The sequence below is a fragment of the Battus philenor genome, unplaced genomic scaffold (assembly GCF_028537555.1).
Source record: "Battus philenor isolate CCGP_79_NKW_IND1 unplaced genomic scaffold, ilBatPhil1.0.hap1 SCAF_8, whole genome shotgun sequence".
Lineage (NCBI taxonomy): Eukaryota > Metazoa > Arthropoda > Insecta > Lepidoptera > Papilionidae > Battus > Battus philenor.
In genome coordinates, this window is record NW_027181748.1 from 4125584 (window position 1) to 4150864 (window position 25281).

The window sequence follows — 25281 nt, forward strand, 5'->3', positions numbered from 1 at the left end:
TTTCGTTCGCAACTGATTCTTAGTAATCAAGACAATCATAAATTAGTTTCTAAGAATGTCCTTTACATCTCGAAATATATCAAAATAATATTGTTTTTTAATTATTAGAAAATTTAATTTAAGATAAGGAGATCCGTAAAAGTTACCCAGATACCGCAGTGGATTGGATAGTTTATGTGGCAATGGATAGACCACAAATCTTGTAAAACCTTTAAGCTCAGAATTTCTCTCCGAGATAGAATGAGGAATAAGAAGATAGTTCAGCTGGGGATTGGTAAGTTGCAGTGGCAGCAGGCAAACCACATAATGTGCAAAACTGATGCTGCTGGTCTTGAACTGGGCTGAACCAAGAAGCGCATCGTCTCAGCTACTATTTGAAGATCGTTTCCACCCGGTCCTGATTGAAGTCTAGGCTTTTTTCTTTTTTCCTACATTCAGCGATAGAAATCCTCTACTTCTACTCTTCTAGCTGAAAGGATGATGATGATAAATATAACATTTTACTCTAGAACCATCTATTTATAACAGTCTTAAAAAATTGTGTTTGTATATTGAATAATTTAATTATTATATAATATTTATATAAAAGTAAATTTAAAATTTTGATTGAAAAAAGTTTGGATATAACTATACATAAGTTTGATTTGAACAGAATTTACTCTTATTGAAAATTTATAAACATTAGACCATGTTATTAGAAATTTTAAACCATACATTCTATAAATAATTAACTTAATATACGCTTGTTTTAGATGATAGATTTAAATTCGTTCCATCATATTAAATATTTTTTGGAAGAATCTTAAAGCCTCTTGAGTCAATACAATGTACACTAAAGAAGTTTCTAATATACTATTTAATTTTTAATTATATGATAGGGAAGTTATGATGTTTGCATTAAAATAAAGAATAAATTATAAAAACTAATACTACCAATAAAAATCTTGCCTAATAGATTTACTCTCTGCATCTATAAGCAATCATGAATGTGACTTCTATTACATTTGAGGTTAATATAGTATGATTTTTATCATTAACGTTCAACTCTTTGTAACCAATACGCACACTATTTAAATAATTTAATATAAAACTTTTAAGAAACTTATAAGCGTTATAAGAATTTACTTTACGTAAAAAATAAAACTGTCATTACTGACCAATCAATATGACAATGCTAATTTTAGATATAACCTAAAAATTTTAAGTAAAAAAAAATATTAAATAAAAAGAGTAAACTAAATCGAAAACAAAATGCCGAACTCAAGACGCAGGAAATTTTCAGTGCAATTCGATTTAGAGTCCCGTCCATCGAGATTTCAATCACAAAATGTGACGCTGGATAGGTAAGTCAATGATATGGTTGCCAATATATATTTAATGTAGAGTTATAAAACTTATAATACACAAATTTCAGTAATATAAATGTAGACACAAAATTGATTACATCAAAGGTTGACCAAAAATGTAAGTATGAAAATCAACCGTCCCAAAATACATCGAAACATCAACAAAACCAAATTGATAAAAAAAATTCTAATACGATAATATCAAGTACAAAACGAACCACTACAGCAGATAAGAAAGTAACAGTCAGTATAAGCTCAAATAATTTAAATAATAATACGGAAAATCTTGTGCCGCCTCTTAGTAGCTGCGATAAAACATTCATCACTTCAAATGAAGATGCAAGAAAGAACCAAGCAGAGTCTAGTAAACCAAGAACAGGAATGGGCAGAGAACGACATGCTCGACAACACAAAATAAAGATTAGGAACCCTCGACGAAGGATTGTGTTATCAGATTACTACAATAAAGTAGTAATGGGACGCTCTATAGGAATCAATACGGAGAATTCTAAATCGACATTCAATACAATCAATGTTGAAAGCGTCACAGATGCGTACGTTAATATAGAAAGGGCAAGCAATAATTCCTTGGAGGACATGTGCCGCATTTGTCACGGAGATGATACGTCACAGGAGCTCGGTAGTTTAATATCGGCATGTTCATGCCGTGGGACAGTGGGAAGAGTTCATGTAAAGTGCTTAGAGCGATGGTTAACTGAGTCTGGAAAATCAAGATGCGAATTATGCGGTATACGATACATCACTCGCCGAGTTCATAGATACGGAGTGCCAAGGGCTCTTGTTATGTGGATTTTAAGCCAAAATGCTAAACAGGTTAGAATCATCGTGACTGTTTATATAAATTTTATTTTATACTTTAAAAAACAGAGTGAACATTATTTTAATATAAAATGAAAGCTTTTTAACGACAAATATTTTGTAAATTGATTTTATTTTATCAAAGAAAAAAATGATTTTGAAATGTCTGTCGTATGTTCAATGATTGGCGACTGCAATACAATAGATTCGTTATTACCTGTTTCGTAATAATACTAGTAAAAAGTTTTCATTGTTTAATATTTAACATCGCGTTTCTACAAAAATAGATAAAAAAAAACTATATTTTCAATGTATTGAAATTTTAGTAATTACTTTCAACAGATGTATGTATTGCCTTACCAAACGCATGTTTTCAGATCTGTTATTATTTTTCGGATCTGCTTAAATTGATTACATGAATATTTTTACATTGTTTATTATTTATTCTCTCGTCTTATTTTATTATTATATTCTTATGAACGTAGATCGAAACTTTTTTTCAACTTTTTATAATTTAGCAAATATTGTAGCTATGACGTGTCGCTAAACAATAAACCCTTCAATGAATTATTCTTAATTTCCTATCGCTTTATAATTTTATTGCGGTACATCCGTACTTGTCTCGATATTATGTTAAGTTTAAAAACAGCCTTCGTATATAAAGCTAAGTAACCTAGTCATAACATAATAATTTGTAGCATACTCTTCCAAAAATATTTTTATTATTGATATAAAAAATGCTTAGATGATATTTCAGTAAAAAGAAATATTAGGCATTTTATTTATTTTAATTTGTATAATTGTTAATATTTCGGTATTTATAATTTTTTGCAGTTAATGGTGGACACCCTCGGTATCATATTGATGTCTCCGCTTGCTATACTTGCTGCGTGGCTCTCAGGAAGAACATTTTCAACACTTATATCGCAGGAGAATCACGTTGTACCTGCGCCATGGCCGCTCGCCTCCACCTTTGTCCTGGCATGCATGACTCTCGTATGTTTATTCTTACATTTTAAAAATAAATATCGGTAATAACCAAATTTAAAAATAAATTAATAGAGTTTATTATCAAAAACTTTTTAGCAGATAGATACCACTGACTTGTGATTTTAAAAGCATGGTCCATGTTTTGTCTGAAAAATAGTGTTCAAATAGAGCCAAAAGAGTGGATCTCTCTTAACTGAACAAACCTTGACTCAAGTATAGCTTTATTAATAAAATACGTCTGTCCTTTTGCCAAAACGCCATTGAACTTTAAAAGAATAGACATCTGCCTGCGTGGTCGTAACGTATTCCATTATTATATTATTTTTAATATCTGATAACTACCACACATTACTAATAGAATAAAAAATTATTTACGAAAATTAACATTTTTATGTTTAATGTTATCTTTTTTTATGTAACCAATTATTTTACACCGGACACAAGGCCTATGCGTGTTGCCAGTGGTATTTTTTCGTCATTGTTTTTACGTTTGTATTATTTCTGTGTATTATTGGCCGATTACTTGAATTCTTTGTCACATTTTGATGTAAAAACAAAATTACTGTAAAAAATGATATTATTTAAAAACGCACAATGACCAATCAATAACTACTTTAAGATCATGGACTGTAAATAGTAGATATAAAAAAAAATGGTCAATATTATCTAGAAATAAAATAATAAGTAATAAATAGCAATAAGGAATACTGATATGCCAAATGCCATCTGTATGAGAAATATAGATGACACGCAAACACTATAAAGTTTTATTTAACATAAATTTAATTAATAAATAAGATTGTAATATATTTACTAAGATAGATATGATAGTAATTCTGTGTTTAAACTGTATAATCGTGGATAAAAGGTATCATATACAGTTGCCATAAATGTTCAGTATAAATGTAAATAAAAATAAAAAGCGTAGCATTAAAACACCATAAAAATTATGGCCAATCAAACTATATGCGAGTTTAAAAATCTCTGGTAGAGGTATAAACGACGTGACATTAAAAAAGAAAGGTTATTGACTTTCCTTTTATATTTTATATCTTGGTTCAAGAATTTTTTATACCTCTGTTGCTTTTTGATGATTCTTTGACTCTGATTTGATATCATCGAGACCAATAATACGCCTGTTATAGACAAGGAACAAACTTTTGAACTTAAACCAATTTTTGTTTCCGAATTATACTAATCAAAGCTTTCATTCAAACTTCAAACTTTTCATTTTTCGCACAGTAGCACGTATTCAATAACAGACGTTTAATCAGAAATGAACACTCACAGTATCTGCTTACTAACTCAAATCTTCGATAATAATAATAATCTGTTTAATAAAGTAAACACACTAAAAAAAACTACACGTACATCCCTTATTTGTTTCGGACTGGTATCCTTGTATGTGAAAGTGGTTTATTTTTCGGATAGGTTTAAAAATACGTTTAAGTATCATAGGGCCTGACGGTGGTGCCTCGTATGTCGGACTCGATCTAGGCGTCAATACCGACTAAAAACAATCCTCTTTCTTTGGTATCCCTGGTCCCCACGGCTTGGCCTTTGCCTAGCATTACTTCGCACAGCTTTCCCTGATAAAATGGCTGTTCAGGCCAGCTTCCTCCGCTCCTGCTTTATTTTTCGCACGTCCTTCAGCACGGTCGTACAGTACGCGCTCATAAGTTTCCAGGCCGAAGGTGAAGAAAGCATTAAAGCTATCAGAGTTTCAGGATAGATTTTGCATCCTACACCTTCTTCCCTAGACCTCCTGTCTTCATTAAATCGGGGGCAGACGAAAAAGATGTGCTCTGTATTTTTAATCATTCCGACAAAATTAGGACAGTCAGGAGAATCTTCATATTTGAACCTATGGAGTTATGCTCGGTAACAGCCGCGGCTAGATATCATCTGAGTTAGGTAGTAGTTCAACTCTCTATAACCGGGGTCCGGTTTACCCATGGCTTTTCAGTCTTCCCTGGGTTCGAAGTTCAACCGATGTTGGGTCTGAGTTGTATTTTTTGCTTCGGTACAGATTCGTCCTTTCATCTGCAAGAAGCGCAACAGGAACCATTACTCGCTATCACGCATGCCGCGTCTTTCCGTAGTGTTAATAAGCATTTAGGAATTATAAATTTATTAAATCTCATATTTAGAATTCAAAAGATTACTTATTTTTATTTCGCTAATAGTTTAAATACAGCAAAATCCTTACGTCACTATTTATATGGCTGCACAAATAATGATTCGTTAATGATAATAATAATGAATATTTATTAATAAACACATAGGTGTACATACTTTGGTGGATCTAATAAAAATAATTCTTCGTTGACAGGTCTGCTACTATTGCTGGATCGTATCAGCGGCGACTCGGCATACACTAAGTTGGTGGATTTGGTACAGGTCACAGTACGAGGTGAGACTCCAACTGCACAGCGATTCCGAGGACTGATCATTGATGCGTTATCGCTTTGTTATTGGCAAAAAATATATATATATATTATTTAAAAGACTGCTGATTTTGACGCAATTGTTTTTGTTAAATTCTTTGAAATCCCTTCAGTCCGTCTACCAGTCGTCTTCACTAAAAATAGTGCTGGCGACATCGTTAAAGTCACGGGAGGTCTCTGGATGCGAGCAGCGCAAGACAGGTCATCCTATCGATCTTTGATAAAGGCACATGCCTTGCAGTGGGCTTCTATAGGCTAAACCACAGCATTAATTTGATAATTAAAGCTATTGCTGTTACAGTTAAAACCAATTGTTCGCTATAACTCGTTTTCATTTACTTGATGATGTTAAACAGAGGTCTATCTACATGTTGTGTTACGAGAATAGCATGTATCGCATTCATATCTTATCCTTATTAACATTAGCGATGAATCTGACACATAAACCTTTAACTTTGTATAATTTATCAACAAACATTTTAACAGTTTCATGTCTCGTGCTTAAGAAAATGTGAAATTATTAAATTTTCAGCCTGTGTACGTATTCTTATGAGAGTTGACGAAGTAATAATTTAAATTTTACCACACCACTAGGAATTTCTCTTAAGAATGATTTGTTTTTCCACGTGACATTTTAAGCTTTTTAGAACGACATACAACATTCAACATACTTGGAATAGAAGGGAGTATTGTAAAAATTGCAATAATAATTATTATTATTTTCAAAAAGGACATATTTGAAAATGGACACGGTTGATGATGTTAACTGCAGCAGTTATAGCTAGTAATATATTAATTATCCAAATATTCACGGCGTTTGTTTGTTCGGTTTTTTTTTCAGGCACCTACAGACACAATTAATGTAACTTATTTTTTGATAAATGGATGACATTTTAAATACAGGTATAATATATTGTTCAAATCATACACATTGTTCTTACCTCTACGCTGTTTATTAAGAGCATCTCATGTCAACCCCGAGTACGGATTGAGAGCTCTTTATATGATTTGAAAACGTGGACTATTATAAGTAATACATCTCTACTCAGTACACGGGTTTCTTTAAAAAAAGTCATGTCTTTTTAATATTTGACATTGTGTGTTTCTTTGTTGGTTGTTACATGTTCAGAAATATCGTTAATTAAAACATGAATTTGTTCGCGTCGCTTGGCATCAAAAATTTGCACACAAAGTTAATTTATTTCCAAATTGCAAGACTTTTTTTTATTGTAGAAAGAATTTGTTTCCTTCACTTCTTGGATCACTATTTTTTGTTACTACTAACGTTTGCCGGTAGCATGACGATGATTATATCCCCCCCCCCCCCTACCCCTCATAAATTACAATAAAAGTAAGTACATATCGTTTGTATGTTATTCAGGGGATCAGCTTAGTGTAGAAAGGTATTCGGGTGTAACGAACTCGAAACACTTGGGAGTAAAACGCTCATTATTTGCAGACCCTTCTCATACAACGTGGAAAATGCCTAAACAAAAAATACGTAAACGTAACTTTCAATGTTTTTAGAGAATATTTGCTTTTTTAAGTAGTAAAAGATGTTTGGCTAAAAATAAATAAACATAAACTACTCTTAATATCACAATAAAGAAGTTATAAATGTTTAACACATTCACTGCGGGCCCAATTTTGAAGAACTTTCAGCTGGTGCGGCTGAGGTCGAATCAGCCTCAAGCTGAACTTCCTAGTAGTGCGGTTGAGGCCTTTTCTGCCTCATGTTCATCAATATTTTTTTACAATATTGAGTCAATGCTTCGCAGACATAAAGAAAGCTATATTTGTCTTTGTCATACCTCATAAGGTTGAGTGTAAACAGCCGCCGCACTAGAGAGAAAACACGAGTTTTATGCGCCGCACCAGTGCAAAGTCTACCATGAGGCTAAATCGACCTCAAGCCGCAGTGAACGTGTTAAACGTATCACCTTATCATAGATGGTAATAAAAGTGGAGAAGAAAGTAAAAGGATATACATCTGTTTATTTTGATAGTATTTATCTTGGTATTTTACGTGGAATGTGTATCTTCTACTACCGTGTGTATCTTCTACTGAAATAAATACATTATTTACTTGAATTGTTATGGCTAAAAAAATTGCAAGCACCCTGTGCTTCGAATTAGAAAGAATTGCTACCATTTTACTGCGGTAAATGGTGGAAAAACAATTATTGTGTATATCAAATAGATTCGAATAGATTTATTCTGCAACAACAAATAGTCTTCAACACGATAAACCAGATGTATAGAACAAGTAAGGCACTATATTTTGTCAAATTACTAATTTGTTGTCTCATGACGCATTTCCTTGCAATCAAATCAGACTCAGTATTTTGCATTACAAAACTGTATATAACTAAATGGTTTAGTAGGATATGTAATTATTGGTTTATTTTTACTAACTTTTTTTATAAAAAATTAAACGAAAGACACTTGAAAATAAAAAAATATATTTATTGAGCAATTGTTGATTACAAATTTGTAAGTTGAGTAGCCTTAAGTGAAATTAAGTTGAATTCTTAATGGAGCTGACGTTTTCTAACCAGTCTGGCCATCTCCTTATCTCGTTATACAGTTTCCTTCCCGGACTCTCCGATGCAATTAACTGACGGTGTGCAACCACGTGGTAATTAGATCCTAAGTGTCCTTCCTCAACGCCGCACTTGATCAGTGCTTTGGCGGCATCCAGAGCTTTAGGTGTCGGCTCATCCTCTACAAAGAAAGTAACATAAAAACTCTATAAAAACAAGTGTATTGTTAACTATTAAAACATAAATATAAATTTAATTTGAAATTGGGTATAGCTGAGTTCGCTAAAAAAGAAAGAAGAAAGTAAAAAAAGAAGGTTACGGAAAAGTTTGGTTCGTATTACAAACTAACGCTAGAATAGTTTTAGGATAAATGCTATTATTTTTCTAGTTGGTATTGTAGTCACACAGTGTATTTATATTATATTTATATTATAACCGTTTCAATGAAAAGATTTAAATTTTGTTAAAAAAAGTTTTAAATATCAAAGCGAAAAAGGTTGAGTTAGAAAATTATAGTGACACGAATTTCTTTACATGATATTACACGGACAAACTATTACTGTAATAGTGAATAGTTTATTCTATGACTCAGAAATCTCTGCTTAGTCGGATCACCTTTATTTATTTCACTGGACTGAGAAGCTGCTAAGTTAAGGAACTGAGGAAGTAAGGGCCTCTGAGATCATTTGCACGGATCGTAACTCGAAACGCGTTTAGCATTCTAGGTACTAAACCTCCGCTCCCTCTATTATCAGAGTTATCAATATTTAATTACTTAGAGCATAGAAACTAAAAAAATCACTTACAACGGACCACATTGACAAACTAACAATTGCTCAACGGACTATGGAAGGCGATGTCAGAAAATTTTTCTATAAATTGACATAAAAAATTAGGGAATCCATAAAAGAACGAAAGTAACAAACCTTGTCCAGCGGATTGATATATTTAACTGGCTATGACTAGGCCACATAGGCCACAGCGAACAGATTACCGCTAGGACCTTAAGGTTCTGATGTTATATATAATTATCCACACGATAGACACGGATAGAAACCATCCGATCCTATTGGAAGAAAAGGCCTTTTTTGGTATCGAGGGTAAATCTTTAAGATGGACTAAAGATACCCAGCCCCCTTGGGAAAGGACAGGGTTATGTGGGATTCCCACCCACTAAAACGCCCTCGGTGGTCGTCTTCGGTACCTTTGGAGAGCGTGCCGAATCTTCTACAGAACTCTTTCCTGCTCCTCAGTACTATGCCAAGAAACATCCCGAGAGGACCCTGTACCACTTCAGCATCCTCGCTATACAAATAACATGAGCCCACATCGCGTTGCTGCCGTTCTCGAATTCGCATTGAGTAGACGATGAACGCTTCCATCCTCAACGACAGCGAACCCGATGTCCTTTAAGTCGCCTCTTACGACAAACAGGGCGTACCTTAGACCTATTCTAATGAACCTGGATTAAAAGGTTCGGCCGACGAAATGTCCGGTACCAGGCCTTCTTCCAATCCCAAAAGCGGGCGCTGATATGATGATGAATTTGTGTACTTGACTCGAAACGGTTACTATTATGACTTATCTTCGAGTAAATACTTACTATTAAAGTTTCCTATGAAGGCGATGGCAACAGATTTACTGTTGTATCCATATGTATGGGCGCCTACATGTAGCCAGCCGGGACCTTCGTATATTTTGCCGTTACCTCCGATGAGAAAACTGAAAATAAAAATAATATTCTGTAGTTAATCATAAAAGAATTCCAAGTATTCATTTGTTATATTAAATGAAAGGAACAGTAGAGGAAATAACCCAAAAATAACATAAAAGTTTACCATTAAAAATATTGTAACGTATATTTTTGATTTGATTTCTTTTTTGTAATATTATCTTTCAGTGATTTTCGATGATTCCTACTGCAACATTTATTCTTAAATAAGCTTTTACTCTTATATCTTTATTATATGTTTTAAATATTTGTAGAATTATATATAAAATGTAAACACCGATGGTTTCTTTATAAATTAAATAATGAAACTAAAATACGTTAAAGATGGTGTTTTATTATCTATTTCATAATACTAGGAGGTTATGGTTTGTTTAGGGAGAAATATATATCTTTCATACAAATAACTACAAGGGTTTGATTAAATAAAATATATTTACATCTCATCTGTAACAAATAATTGTGAAAAGGCAGACATTAATTTATTATTCGGTATCAAAAGCTGTCTGTCTGCAACCGTTAACAAAAGGGTACTTCTACTAAATTATTGAACAGTTCTGTGGTTATAAGTTATTTGATATAATTCTACTTTAAATTGATTTATTTCTTTTTGAGCAGTGGTAGTCCAAAGGTAAGGACTGAGACTTGCGACTTTGATTCGCGTTAAAAAAATTATATAATTTACGCTGAAGATAGCGTTCTCTGTGTACCATAATACCACATTGATCGCCAATCCTTCTGTGTGTGGCGATTATGGTATATCCCGTCATAAATACCTATTGAGAATGCCTATTCCTGGCAGTAGGTGTCTATGGGCTGAAACGAAGACCAAAATTCCTATTTTAAACAGACATTAATAAGGTCAGTATTACCTTCGACATTTATTTTATATCTATTGAAATATGTTTTATGTTTTAATAGAATAGCGGGCTAAAAACTTACGATTGACCAATATCCCAAAAGTTTAGATTTTCCATATGATTCGTCTGAATGTTCCGCACGATCTCAGCGCATCCCTCATCGGTCTCGCAAGTGGGAGTAACTGTGTGCTGAATAATCACCAAGTCTACCGGACGTGGGAGGTAACGTACGTGAACTGGCCTCAGACCATCCCACTGTTTCCGAGTTAAAACGTTGGGGCATGCTGTAATGTTATTTTCACGTTTAATTATTTTTATGTATCTCATTACATGTTGAGAAGATGACTAATTTCACACCATTAGAATACTCAAAACAAATCCGTTCTGACCTTAACACGTTGAACGCCAGACTAAAAACCATGTTTAGTTCAGTGGGCCGCGACGGACACCATGTGACTGCCATCATGTTGGGTCCAAGAGGCCGCGTCGGACACCATGTGTCCGCATGCTCTCGATCACTTCAGAAGCCTCTAGGGAGCCAACGGACAGTGTTTCGACTGTTTTTACCAAGGCATGTGACCCGCGCGGCCCCGCAGAAAAATAATGGGTAAATCGCTATTTCCGTAAGACGACCATTATTTTTAAGGGTTTTACTGACAATATTTACAAAAAAACGCCTTGGCGATTTTTTGACGATTTTCGATTTAATGGTGTGGCCCCAGGGGACAGTATGCTGTCGGACACATGGTGTCCGCCATGGCGTTCAACGTGTTAAAGTAAATAATTGTATAGTTAACAGTAGAAAATTTCGTAATCAATGACCTAATGTATGGCTTCTATTGATACTTTAATAGAAGCTTATTAATAAAGCGTGATTACTTATAGGTGTAAATAATTATAAATAGTATAATTATTTAAAAACCGTTTCACCAATCATCTTCTATATAAGTGATCACTTTGAAATATGTTACAGAAATTATTTTTTTCTATTATAATTCGATGGGCCAATAACTTTTTTCAGTACAAAGTCTAAAAGACAATAAACAACAAATATTTTAATATGTAGTGATCTTTATTTTAAAAATGCTATAATATTTACATTATCATTACGTTATTAATTTAAAATTTAATTTCTGAGTTATGGATATGTTGTACCATATACAAGCTTTATACCTAATCCATCATCCTGTATATTACAGTTTTATGTGCATTTAACTTAATTGTTTACAGATATCTTTCATCGTAGACTATAATTTTATGGCTTTTAATAGAATTTCTGTGGAATGCGTAGATCGCAGATACAATACTGGTGTTTTATTAATGATACCGACAGCATAACTTTGTATTGTATTTTTCTTTTATATGTATAAAAAAATTTAATAGGTTTTCACAAACTCATGTTCTCATATAATTATTTAATTTAGGTTTAAGTTTTCCGAAAAAAAAAATACCTATAATAAAAAATTAGGGCTTAAGTTTGATCGTATACGTCTTAATTAAATATAGAGAAACAGAAGCACATGACTAAAATATTCATTTATATGTATACAAATATCAAGTCTTGTAAATAAGGAGTATCCTAAACCACGTTTCGATTTAATAATTACCCTACTATTATTAAATGCAAATCAAAAACAATATGATGAGTTACTCCGTGACACATAAGTACGTAAACAATAGTCTATATGTATGAATCCACATAACAAAACACAATCGCGTATTCGTTAGTGTTAAAAAGTCAATTAAATGAGAACATTAACTTCTATAATTAGCATTACAATTTAAATGAATTATAAATACGATGTTATGATATAATTTAACCATAATTCAAATAATCTTTAAGTGTCGTCGTCAATATTATCATTTCAAACGTAGGAGGTCCACAGCAGACTTAAGCCTACTCTATAGTTTTAAAATAGAACATTAATAAGGTTACCTTTCCACCTTGCGGGCTTGGATGGCCTTGTTGGTTTGTTTACACTCCGGAACCTTAAAGGCCCTGCTTGATATATTTCAATCAAATATACTTACGAGATATCGCATAGTCTTAAATATTGAAAATTAAATTTTAACTTAATAAAAATAAACATATAAATTCGTCTGAATTTGTTATGTGTTCTTCTGAAATCAAGTGGCATTTGCACCACCTCGTGATTTCATGTTAAATAATATCATTATAGATAGCACAATATGATTGTAGTTTCTAAGAAATTGCTCTCTTCTAGCATTACTCACATGATGTACATCAACTGTCATAATAATACATAATAATGAGAAATTAAATAAATATCGAGTTATACTCCGTTAAGTATATATAATTGTATTCTTATCAACACCTAAACAATAATATTAAATATAAAACTTTATATATACGGTAATTCCTACTTAAAACATACGTAACAAATTATTGGAAGAATTAGCAGAAATGTACTCACTTGCACTGGAATTCCACCATTGCAATAAAAAAATAAATAGTCCACAATAATGCACTAAATACATTTTCAACGTCCTATCTCGTATAACATTTGAAGAATACTGAAGATTCTTTAGAATTCATTCGCTATAAATTCATAAGTAATATCACTCGATGAATAAATAGTTGACGGCATTTGCCTTATCTTTTTTCCTCTCTACCAGTTGAACAAAGACCGCAAAATATTTTTATACAGAACTCTGAGTCATTTTTTGATATAGTCTTAGAAATTAATTTCGTTTGTTAATTTAGAACAAAAGTTAGTTCACAAAAATTTCGGAAAAAGTTTTCTTTATTTGTTTGACATATTTTTGGAAGAATTTGTAAATAACTATCTGGATACTTCAATTTATAATTTTGTTTATCTAAATACGTCGTAACGTCCTAATTGCGAATTATATAGTACATATGTTTATGTGAAATTAATATTTATATTACATCTTCCTATTTAAGTATGTACTCATTAGTTATTGTATAATAAGTATAGTGTTTCTCATGTACTTATAGCATATAGTAGTATAGTACGTATAGCTATATAGTTAACAGTTAGCCTAAAATAGTGGGTGACAAGGACATGAAAAGAAGACCTTCAGCCAGAGATAAATGGACAGGTTTAGGAGAAACCTGTGTCAAAGACATGACTACTACTTAGTGGAAAAATTAAAGCTATTTTTATTTTATTTTATATATAATTAAACATTTTTCTATAACATTTACACAAACTCTTTTTCTTATTTTTTTAGTTGATAGACGTCAACTGCAAAGCCTTGGTCTCCCACAAAGAGCGCCACGATGGCCTGCCCTACGCACCCTGCATCCAGCAGATTCCGGTGATCTTAAAGATGTCGTCGTTTCACATTTTTATATTACCTTCAACATTAACACAACTGCCTATTAGTTATATCTGTACCCCCTAGGATTGACTGGTACAAAATGTTTAAAAGGCATTAGGTCTGCCATTATACAAGTTTTTTAAAATAGTAAATAAATTAACAAATAAATGCACTCTTCTCATTTATATCAATTCATTATTCGACCATTCCTTGACAATAAAATAACTGTCTATTCAAGCGGTTTTAGAAGTACAAGTGTTATAATATTAAGCTATATGAGAATTTTAAACTTCTTTATTTAATGTCCTTCAAATATATTGGTACTTCATAGATCTATACATTGTATATATGTCAATGTATCTACACTTATAAGTGGACATGCCGGTGCGGTACGTTTGACTACTTCATTTGTACCTGGCTCAGGGTCATTGTCCAGACAACGTAAGGAGCGTCAATATGTAAATTTAAGTCTAACATGTTCACTATGTTTACATCTTGGTTTATATTAACGTTGTCATAAAATGCGTTAGTATTACAAAACTAAAAAGGCATGTAAGTCGTATTCATATGAGATGTTAACTGTCTCATTATCAACCGGGGTTTGTCCTTCACTGAAGCAATTAATATGTCCAGATTTAGTGGGAACTTGCACTTTATATGTTTTCATCGCAACACCGGGCAATCTCTAAAACCATTAACTCTACCTTAGATATCGAGTCTCTACTTATTTCGTCTTTCTTCCGTATCGAGATGCATTTCTTGGACATAAATTACTATATAATGGAGACAATAATGCGGCAATGTGTCCCTGGTATAAGATGCATCATCTCCAATACTACATTTTCAAAGCAATAACACGATTTCTTTTTCTATTTCTCTTCCACTTTTCTGTAAACTACAAGGTATGATATTGTTGCTTTTATAATGGTACAATCAATTCATACGGCACATATTCTTCATATGTAGACTTGTTAAAATTACGCGTCGCTTGATTATATTCACCGAGCCTGGTCGAGATCAATAGTTCCAAATATAAATGTGAAGTCACGATTCCTCAGTGTTAATTCTTTATCGACGTATTGATGCTGGTGCGGTCAAATCATTTTTGTTGTTAGATTTACTATTTCAACAAGGCTTCAAAAGTGCTGTAATTAAATGTTCACTTATTCAAAGGGAGGGGATCCTATAAGTGGATGAATGAGCCTATAAGCGAGCCGATACGCTAATAGGAACTTTTATGGCAGACCCAAGGGTAATAGTTAGACGCTCTAGTAGACTCATTGACACTACTTCAGGGGCAAGCATGAAAATAGCGGGGAAGAGGTGGGTGTATTTCCCATTGCTGCAGCAGCAGAAGCGGAGTTGTAAAGGTACAGTACAGTCGGCATAATGATGCGCTATTCTCTTTACCTTTGGCGGTTGGACTATGGGTGGTGATTATTCTCTACAATATTTAGCAGTGGAGCCTTTTGTATATAATCGTGCTCTTTGCCTTCCTAGCTTGATGACAGACTTGGTGAAGTTCGTTGCCCGAATTAAGTAGAGACTGAGTGTTTAGATACTTTAAGTTACAGCGCGCCTTACCTTATAAGAAAATAAGTTACTTTTGACATCTCTCTCGGAGTTTCATTGACCACCATTGCAGTTAGGAATACCGATGTCTGAAGACATTCTCCCATATAGCGATGATGGACAAATTTTAAGGGGACTTTAATCTGTAAAGTACGACATAATTCATCTTTGATAGAACAAGTACGTGAAGGCATCCCTCCAATGTAAAAGAAAAAAATTAAGATATTTTTCCCGCGTATAGTCAATCCAAAAAAATTGATTTATGAAATTAAAAAGTTTAACAAACGTGCTCCAATTATATATATTCATAAATAAATATAATCTACCTATCTTTTAGGTAGTGCTATATTGAGTCAAAGGTTACTTATTTGAACGATAATTATTACAAATGTAAATTATTCTTGGTATAGTAAGGTTATCTCTAAATGTGTTTTATGCATTAATTATGAAGATAGTGAATAGTGAAGATGAGACCTGTTGTTTGAAATAAAGAACATGTTTTGCTTTAAACAGCGCAACTATTTTGCATGTGAAAACATGTTCTTAATTCATAACACAAACAGTAATAATAAGATGGCGCACAGTAATTTGAGTTTCTACAGAAATAGCATTTAATATAGAAATACGCTGATATTTATACGCATGTTTTTTTTCACCCGGCTTACTGTCCATATGGCATTTGCAGATTTTGTAAGGCAGTGTACATTTGCATCTGTATCTTTAAACAGAATACATTAGCAAAGATGCTGACTAAGTTAGCATCCTCTGATGCTACATATAATTAGAGAGTCAAATTTAGCTTTGTTTGTAGTAGAGGGTGCCTGAAGCTGGCGGATAAAGCCTTCGTCATACAATCAGAATCGGGGAAAAACTGAACTCGTATTGTTCAGTTTTTCCTTTGGTCCTGCAATGGTACAACTATGACATCCTATGCATCATGCGCTTGATCCATGATCTACGCACCAGATCATTAAGACCCCTGCCACTTTACCTTGCCAGTCCGCTGGGATACGTAGATTACTTTGGTTCATTTACTAATATCCGAAAAATCCCGTGACCTCACCATGGCTCGTTGAGCTTTCCAAAGAGGCCTGAAATCAGAGATCACGTCTTACTGCCATAAGTCATCACTGATACACATTGATTATACACGTACTTAACAATAGGTTTCGAAAAATTTTGTATGTTGTTATTTTAATACTCGTTCACCCCTATCTTGAGACGGACAGTAGTTTTTACAATTCAATAATTTTTTCACTTCTATTTATATTTTTTTACTCTTCTTTTTTCCGTTGCAATCTCAGTCATTCATTCCTCTATTTTTCTTCACAATTTCTCACTTTCCTCTGGTTTACTAGTCTGCTTTTATATATAAATTTTCTTGCTTCTCCTTCACTCCATATTTGGAGTGATGTGTGGAGTGAAAAGGAACCTGTGTATTGTATGTATTCATCACAGGTTCCTTTTTATATCACATAACAATTTAATTCTTGTCTTTGTTTATATACCTCCCTTTTGTCTAGCTGATTACATTCCTTTACTATAATTTTTATAATTTTTTATTTATATATATGACCAAAGTTTCAAAAGTTGAAATAAAAACAATATTATTTTTTGCTCTAGATACACGTATGATTCAACAACTTCAAATCTCGAACGATATTGAAATGGGCACGTTATGTATTTTTGACATAGTTTTTGTCTTATCCCAATTTCTCTAGGACGTCAGAAAAATACAATTATTTTAGTGAATTAATAATTATTAAATCAAATTTGTTTTTGTTACACACTAAAAGAGTAACAATTAAAAATTTAAACACCAAAAGATTGAAAGAGTGTAAAGCATAAAAAGTTATAATATTTCTTGGTAATAAAAGGCATAAATATACTTGTACTTTACCAATATAACACGGTGTTTATGTCATCGCTTGCAATGAACGTTTTCATGAATCTCAACAGATGAGTGCATCTAAAGCATACAGCACACTCACAGTACGTTTGTACATTAGAATAATTTATGACGTACTAAATATGACTGCTCATTTTAAGCGCAAAATTGTTTAAGAGGCGTAAAATAAAAGGACCATGCGAGGTACTTCCCCGCCACGGGGAATAACGTAACAGCGAGATAGGTCGACAACTTATTTATCACGAAATAATTAAATAACAACATTGAGCTGTTGAGGAAAACGACCAGTTTTAACGATCTTAAATTATCTACTATTTATACTACTACTATTTTAATTAAAACCTGAATGCGATTTCGTACCATTGTAAGTTACTTCACCCCAATTGAAAACTAGTAACTTATTTCAAAGGACCTACTTTATTTACTTCATTTATTTAAATCTTAACAATGAAAAAGTTTACTTAAAAAATAAATCATTTATATCTAACAATCATTTAAATACATTTTTGTTCTATTGCCTTATAATATACTAGGTCTACCTGTTCACGTATTGCTGTGTTTTGTATCTAATTAATAATTTGGACAAAAAGGTGGTTTTTGTACCAAAATACTATTTTTCAAAAATTTCGCCGGGAATTCTCACTAAATTTTCACGGCGGTTGGATGTATATATTTTAAATCTAACAAATACAAATAGAGAGAGAGATATACATTTATTTTTACACATAAATAATACTTTGGCTTAATTACATTCTTAATTTATTTATTATGGTTTCTATTGATGTGAATTGTTTGACAGCGAGAGATTTTTTGACCTGACTTGCATTGCTGTCGAAATGGTGCTGAGGGTGCACAGCCTAAAGCCTCCTTTAAGGTAGTATAGCTCGAGAGCACCCTGGGGGACCTCGAGCCGCTATTTACCACAATTCCACTAGATTGGGAGCTGGAAAAGTTTTCTCAACTTACTCTCTGGTAAGGGAATCAAAAAGAGAGGATTAAAATTATAATGAGATTATATTTTGATTTTATTGTTTTTTAATATAAATAAATTTTTCTTCCGTTACACCGTAGCACGATATTTAATATTTTAATTGAGTTCAATATTTGACAAGCTTTTTTTTAATTTACTCTGTGGTTTATATGAGAAAAGATCCTCCTCTAAAATATTTTTTTTCTTTCCATCGGAACTTTATTCGCGCCTTAACGACAAAATTTAAAAAAAACTAATGGACAAAAGAAATAAAAAACCGTTCTTAAGTATGCGCTTAATCACAAATTTGGCTATTCGTTTTATTAACAACGGGAAAAGGATTTCTTTGAATTAAAATTATTTGAAAAAACTTTCGAATGTCTATGGTAAATGCTAAATTATTATTACTGATTAGATTATTATTATCATTACCAAAAGAGCATCGGAGAGAGCTGTGTTCAGAGTTTCACTATGAGAACGAATCAGAAATGAGAAGATCCAAAGAAGAACCAAGGTCGCACCATTGCTCGTTTGAAATGGCAGTAGTTGTAGCACATGACAACACGACATAACAACCGATGGCCCTTGAGACTGTAAAGGTTTTCGAATGGCGACCAGGAGCCGGTAGAGTAGACGTAGGAAGGCTCCCTACGAGGTGAGTTGACGACAATAATATCATGGGAAGTCCATGGATGCGAACAGTGCAAGACCGGTCATCATGGCGATCTTTGGGGAAAGCCTATGCCTTGCAGTTGACATCTTTTTACTAATACTATGATTATGGAATTGTCGTAAACACTAGTTTTAATTTTAAATCAACTTTTTTTCGAATAAATTTCACTGCATTTTTTATTTTAACTCCAAAATTTGTTCCAAAATGTAGGTCTACCGTAATGATTTTCATATGCGTAAAATTTATATACGAATTAAAGATACATGATTTCGGATCATAGAGAAAGTAAATACAAATAGCAATACTATTTTTAGATACATTGCTATTATGTAATCGCAGTGTTTTGTTTGTGATTACTAAAAAGTGATTCGTTGTTAGCTGCGATACAGTTAGTTATTCTTACCACTGTACTTAGCAACTATAAATCGAACATTATATACAAATTAACATATTATATAAACTGGTGACATTAAATTTATACCCATAAACCAATATTTTCCTCTGCTCAAACGATAAATAATATGAGAAACAATGTCTCTTACATTATCATTAATAAAAAGAGTTTATTCGTTATCTCTAAAGAATAATTGATCTTTATTGTACACGCTAGAATATTTATAAATAGTTTCGTAATAAAAAACCAAAAATTACAATAGGCAGTGTCATTACACGAGGCAATCTCATACAAACAACCATAGATAGTATGGAAACAGTAGAAGTATAAATAATGTGCAGTTAGCGTGTACAAAACATACATATTTACAATAAGCATACAAATGTATGTATGTTTATATATATTTCACATATACTTATAATAAATAAAGTATAACACATATTATAAATATAATACAATAATAAATAAAAAAACACCAAATTGACTTGAATCGCACTTGCCACAAAAATAATAAAGAAACATAAAATTAAAACAATTAAAGGATAAATAATCATATGTCTAGTAAATAGGTCTAAACCATTCTTTTAAAAATAGGTAGTGATTTAGCACGTCTTCTATTCAAAAAGAATGCGCCGGCATTTAAATTGATATAAATTATTAAAAAAAATGTTTAAAAAAAGAAAAAATATTTTTCTGCGATCCAATCAGTATTGTTAAAACTGTCAGATAACAAAAAAGATAACAGAGACTTCGAAGCGGGCAAAACTTGTTAACTACAGTTAAACGTCCTCACTTTTTAAACCGTATTTAAAAAGTTTTTCTTCAGACAGAAGAAAGAATTTCAAAGAAATATAATCTAGGAATTTCCACAATGGAATATTACTTGAAATTATTTATAGTTTACCCAGTTCATAAGATAAATCTATATACTGTGCGTATTTTTTTTAAATGCAGTAATGAATTTGTGATCTAATGTCTTGCCTTATCAAGTAGTTGTCGGAGGTGGTACGTTCGAAGTTGTAGACGATCATATATACCCGGGGCAAACTGTAGCTTGGTAAGTCCAACTATGAGAAAGAGATCACTCCCTGAATTTCCGATAAGTAACGTTCAGGAAGCTCAGAAATATCATCTGATCGACTCCGACTTTCGACGAGTAGAACCAGGAACACCGACCTAGCTTGAAGAATTGCTCGTAGTGTAGTGGATGTGGGGGGGAACATCGCTAGTGCAACTGGTGACCGTTTTGCAGAGAGGTTCTTGATTAGCGACCACGAGACGGTAGATGCATCAAAGCTAGGCCCCCCGCTAGGTGATGGGAATGAGTCACATCATCATCATCATCACAACAATGAGGAGAATATACTATAATCGCCACGCTTGGCAGGTAGATTAGCGATCGCAGTGTGGTATTATGGTATGCAGGGGACGCTACTGCCCATCCTCTGAAAAGTTGTCTCTGTGTAATGGCAATCCTATATAATTAATGCATAAAGTGTGAATATTTTAGATTGTATCCCGGGAATCAAACCCGCTACCTACGATCGTAATTCTAAGTCCTCTATCACAGGGTTACCACTGCTCTAAATGAAATCGGTAAAGTAGTCGAAATCGAGATAAATTTTATGTTTGCTCATTTGACACCAAAAAGCTTTAAAGCTGTTCCTCCTATTTCCAATCACTCTGTATAACGTAATCACTCTGAAACTGTTACGTTAATTTATTTTTTCAGCAATACAAAACAAACAGTACAAAATCTGCAAGAATAAACTGCAGATAGGAAACTATATTTATTTATCACGTGTAGTAATTCAAATTTTGAAAATGCTTAATCTTACTATATTATCATTGCTTTAATTATTCTATATGAAATTATTGATTTTTTTAGATATGGTAGGGTAGATAAATTAACCCGTTTACAAAACTTTTACACCTGTAATAAATCATCCTGCAGCTCGATTGAATTGCGGCATTTTTAACATTACGTCGTCCATCGAGCAGATGGTTATTTAAAAAGTGTCCTTATATGAAACTGGACTTGTATTAAGTACGACATTTTTATTTATGCCTCAGTGTATTTAGATCACTGTACGTCTTAATAAAAGACAGCACAAGTAACTTTTATAGTCAAGTTGGATGCTGTCGGAGTTATTTCCAGTTGCAGTAATGGGCTACTTGGAAAAGAAAAATTATAAGATGGAAGATTCCTTTGTGTTTATTTTTGTAGTAACTTTCTTCAGTGTATTGAATAAGTATTTATTTTTATAAATGTGACGGTAATTAAAATTCAAACGAAGTAAAATTTTAATTAATTGATTTTGATCTGATATTTAACAATATATTTTTTTTTGTCAATGATCCAAACGACGTAAGATAATTTATAATATCGATTACATCTTCACGGATCTCGGTTCTATGGGGTCATTTCAACGAAGCTATATGAGGCTTAAGAATCATATCATTATTAAAAAAAAACCTTAAAAATCACTAGAAATATTTACAGAAGCGAGGATGAGACATATAAATGAGCGATAAGTAAAACTTGTCAACGCTCCTATTACAGTTTGAAGGAATTTTAATGAATAATAGCTAGGAATGAATTGTTCTACAATTTAGATTATTATGAAAGTGACTAAAAACAATAACGCTTTTAGTTAAAAATATAAGGAAGTACCATCTGATTCCAGTTTGTATAAAAATTGGTCTTTCTTATTATGGCGTACACATGTGATCATTGATCACTCTTTCACTAAAGGGTGCAGGAATGAAAACTGGTTGAAAAGCATTTTAAACAAAGATGGCAACACATAGACTTTAGTTCATTCTATCTGCGTATAATAGTTATTTTGTCCAAATTAGAAATGTTTTTGGACCAACAATGAATAATTTAATGATTGAAATTTGTCTATGAATATCGCTAAATTGACGTTTATTTCTAAAATCATTGACATAAATTTCAACTGTCATTGATCGGGCTTTATTTTCTTAGGTCAATAGTGAACCTTCGTCAAATTTTAATGACTTGACAAAGGTGTTAGATGTTTATTAGACTTTCACGTTAGTTATAAATTCAAGCTTGCAATTTTCATAATAGAGCGCCATCTTTTATCTGTCAACTTATTACTGTCACAGTCGTTTTTAATAAATATACTAACTACATAAATGTAATTTTTACCTCGACGTACATAAAGACGTACTAAGATATATGTTCCAGTTTCCATATAAGAACATACATTTATAACATAGTGAAGCTTAGAGATCCTGTGCAATCTTTATAACCAATTATTTATAGTAAAAAACATAAAACAGGCACTACTTGCATAGTCACATTTTTTACTTTATTTATTTTCTCCAAAGCAAAAAAACATTGTCTAAATTCAAACACAAAGAAATAAAAGACGCCAAAGATTTAAGTACTAGTAAATAATTTTTTAAAGAATAGTTTAAAATAATCACAGTTTATTTAACTTATAAATATTGTAAGCCTAGAGTTTTACATAGAAATTAACGAAACATCCTTTACCAACAAGAATGTTTTAGTGCTCGTTTACAGTAAAAGTTACGGTCTTATCACCATTTCATTGTATTTGTCCAGTGAGTCCAGGTCATGATGTGGTTCTGGAGACTGTTACCAGGACTGCTGGTGGCTGACAACTGCCGGTGTCCAACTAAGTGATAATCTTCAGATATATACTCATTCTTCACACCACAAGCGAGAAGTTCATCAGCCGCTTGTAAAGCTTCAGGACTCGGTAATTCATCTAAAATCATTTAAATAGTTAAATACTATTTTAACGTAATTACATATCTTATATAATAATTTGTATGCGGTGGAGTTATAATTGAAACGTATGCAGCAAAATCATCACCTCATTTTTTCTCGGGCTTCCAAAGTAGCATTGGTAGAATCTTATAAAATTTATTACTAATAATAAAAAAAATCTGATCAGTGAGTTTACCATTCCAAGGAGGTCTCCTTAAACCTGCTAAACGCGTCGTTAGCCTTGAGCACCATACCCGGCCCCTCTCGCTATATTGTTAATCCGGTACCCGCAATGTGAAAACATAGAACGCTGAGAAGTTACGTCTCTATGTTTAAGTTTGTGTTAGTGTTGTTAAGATCATTTCCTAAGAGCTGCACAATACTTTTACAAAATAAAATCTTGCGAAATACTATATTTGTGCTCATCGGCTTCAATAATAATACAATACGTTATACGCAAAAACACAACAACATATTACCAAACCTTTGTTGCGTTTACATAGTACGTACTTTCTTTGTTTTTACACTACTGTTAAGCAACGGATTGACAGCCTGTCATAAATCAGAGATACTATCGGTGTAATCGGTTGTATCGGGTAATAAAGTTGAATATACATATAAGAAACTAAGAACTCTAATAAAAATTAATAGCAGTAAGAAGCGTTGTAAGAAACATCAACTTACATGTGAAATCACCGATAAAAGAAATACCGATGGCTTTATCGTTGAAACCGCGCGTATGTGCGCCGACGTGGCTCCATCCAGCCCCTTCGTATACTTTCCCGTTATTGCCAATCAGGAATCTGCATGTTAGGACACAATTATCAACAATTGTTTGTCTGTCATTTACAAATACGGTATATATCAGGGGTGACCAACATGCGGTTCGCGAGCCACATACAGCTCTTTAAAGGATTATTTGTATATAAATGAAACCGAGTACAGATTTCATTTTTATGTAATTATATTTAAAAAATTGTAATCGTTTCGAATGTTTCAAAAGTTTTTAAAATTACTGTTACTTTTGTTTACAAAAACATTTTCGACACGTTCTATTTGCGGCTCAATAAAAATTTCAAATTTCGAAAATTCGCACGCATTATCAAAGCAATTGGCCAACCCTGTTGTATATCTTTCTAGTGATCCTCTTTATTACTAGTGTCCCTGAAACATCATCGTTACCTAACTTCATATTTTTCTCCATTGTGTTTGATTTATTTTATTGAGTGCCATGGTCACATAGTTCGTTAAATTTATTATATTATTACGAATATAAAATATCGATGAAGTTATATTTGCGATTACATAGATTGAAACATTTAAATGAGTACGATTCCACGTAAATCGATTTAGAGTTTGTTAACTGGATCCTCTTTCAAGTGGAAATTAAGTACCTCTTTTCCACCGAATGCATTTCGTTCTCCTATAAACATTGCTAATATTAAAAATATCACAATTTTCACACTAAAGAGGTGTTTTTAATCGATTTATTTAATAAATCCTTTTTATTTGATTCTAAAGTTAGGGGTAACCGTATTTCTCTTATAGTATTTACCTAAAAATAATTAATTCTCTCACGATTACTATTCCTAAATGAATACATCTTTTGACAGACTATAATCTATTATACAAAAACGAATTGCGTTACATTTTCTCCAGCATCAGTAAAAATTAAAAATAAAAAAACAAACAAAAAGCTAAAATTAAAAAGTAAAAACATGTTTCGAAAAAATAAATTCGAGCATTCTTCTAGTAACGAGAGGTTTTCACCGGAAGTCTTGTTCGGTACTTTAAAATAAAAGCTTCCGACCTCGCGTTTCTTATACGCTCTTATGTTAGACAAGTGAAGTCGGAACGCTCTAAACTGCGTTTAAAATGTTGTTCATTGAGATACTTTATCATCGTCATCATGTAAGCTGATGACGCTCGCTACAAGGCATAGAGCTTCCCCAAAGATGCT

General features: G+C 32.5%; 2 protein-coding genes across 2 annotated transcripts; one reads left to right on the forward strand and one right to left on the reverse strand.

The window, feature by feature from the left end:
- The first annotated feature begins 1251 nt into the window (after window positions 1-1251).
- LOC137931813 (uncharacterized) lies at window positions 1252-5604 on the forward strand. Its single transcript, XM_068775324.1, has 4 exons — window positions 1252-1343; window positions 1415-2180; window positions 3000-3161; window positions 5488-5604. The coding sequence occupies exons 1-4, from the start codon at window positions 1252-1254 to the stop codon at window positions 5602-5604; spliced, it is 1137 nt and encodes a 378-aa protein (XP_068631425.1).
- A 2443-nt stretch (window positions 5605-8047) lies between these two features.
- On the reverse strand, window positions 8048-13299 carry LOC137931516 (peptidoglycan recognition protein-like). The gene is made up of 4 exons (XM_068774935.1): window positions 13170-13299; window positions 10817-11018; window positions 9749-9867; window positions 8048-8326 (listed from the first exon to the last, which is right to left on the reverse strand). Exons 1-4 carry the CDS (start codon window positions 13231-13233, stop codon window positions 8121-8123), a joined length of 591 nt encoding a protein of 196 aa, XP_068631036.1. The 5' UTR covers window positions 13234-13299; the 3' UTR covers window positions 8048-8120.
- Window positions 13300-25281: the final 11982 nt, after the last annotated feature.

What these genes read in the sequence shown, in the direction of transcription:
- LOC137931813 (XM_068775324.1), top strand. Translation starts at nt 1,252, where the DNA reads ATGCCGAACTCAAGACGCAGGAAATTTTCAGTGCAATTCGATTTAGAG. An exon ending in CAAAATGTGACGCTGGATAG is followed by an intron (nt 1,344 to 1,414) that starts GTAAGTCAATGA and finishes CACAAATTTCAG; the next exon opens with TAATATAAATGTAGACACAA. An exon ending in TCCTGGCATGCATGACTCTC is followed by an intron (nt 3,162 to 5,487) that starts GTATGTTTATTC and finishes CTTCGTTGACAG; the next exon opens with GTCTGCTACTATTGCTGGAT.
- LOC137931516 (XM_068774935.1), bottom strand. Translation starts at nt 13,233, where the DNA reads ATGTATTTAGTGCATTATTGTGGACTATTTATTTTTTTATTGCAATGG. An exon ending in ATGGTGGAATTCCAGTGCAA is followed by an intron (nt 11,019 to 13,169) that starts GTGAGTACATTT and finishes ATAACATTACAG; the next exon opens with CATGCCCCAACGTTTTAACT. An exon ending in TTTTGGGATATTGGTCAATC is followed by an intron (nt 9,868 to 10,816) that starts GTAAGTTTTTAG and finishes TTTTATTTTCAG; the next exon opens with TTTTCTCATCGGAGGTAACG.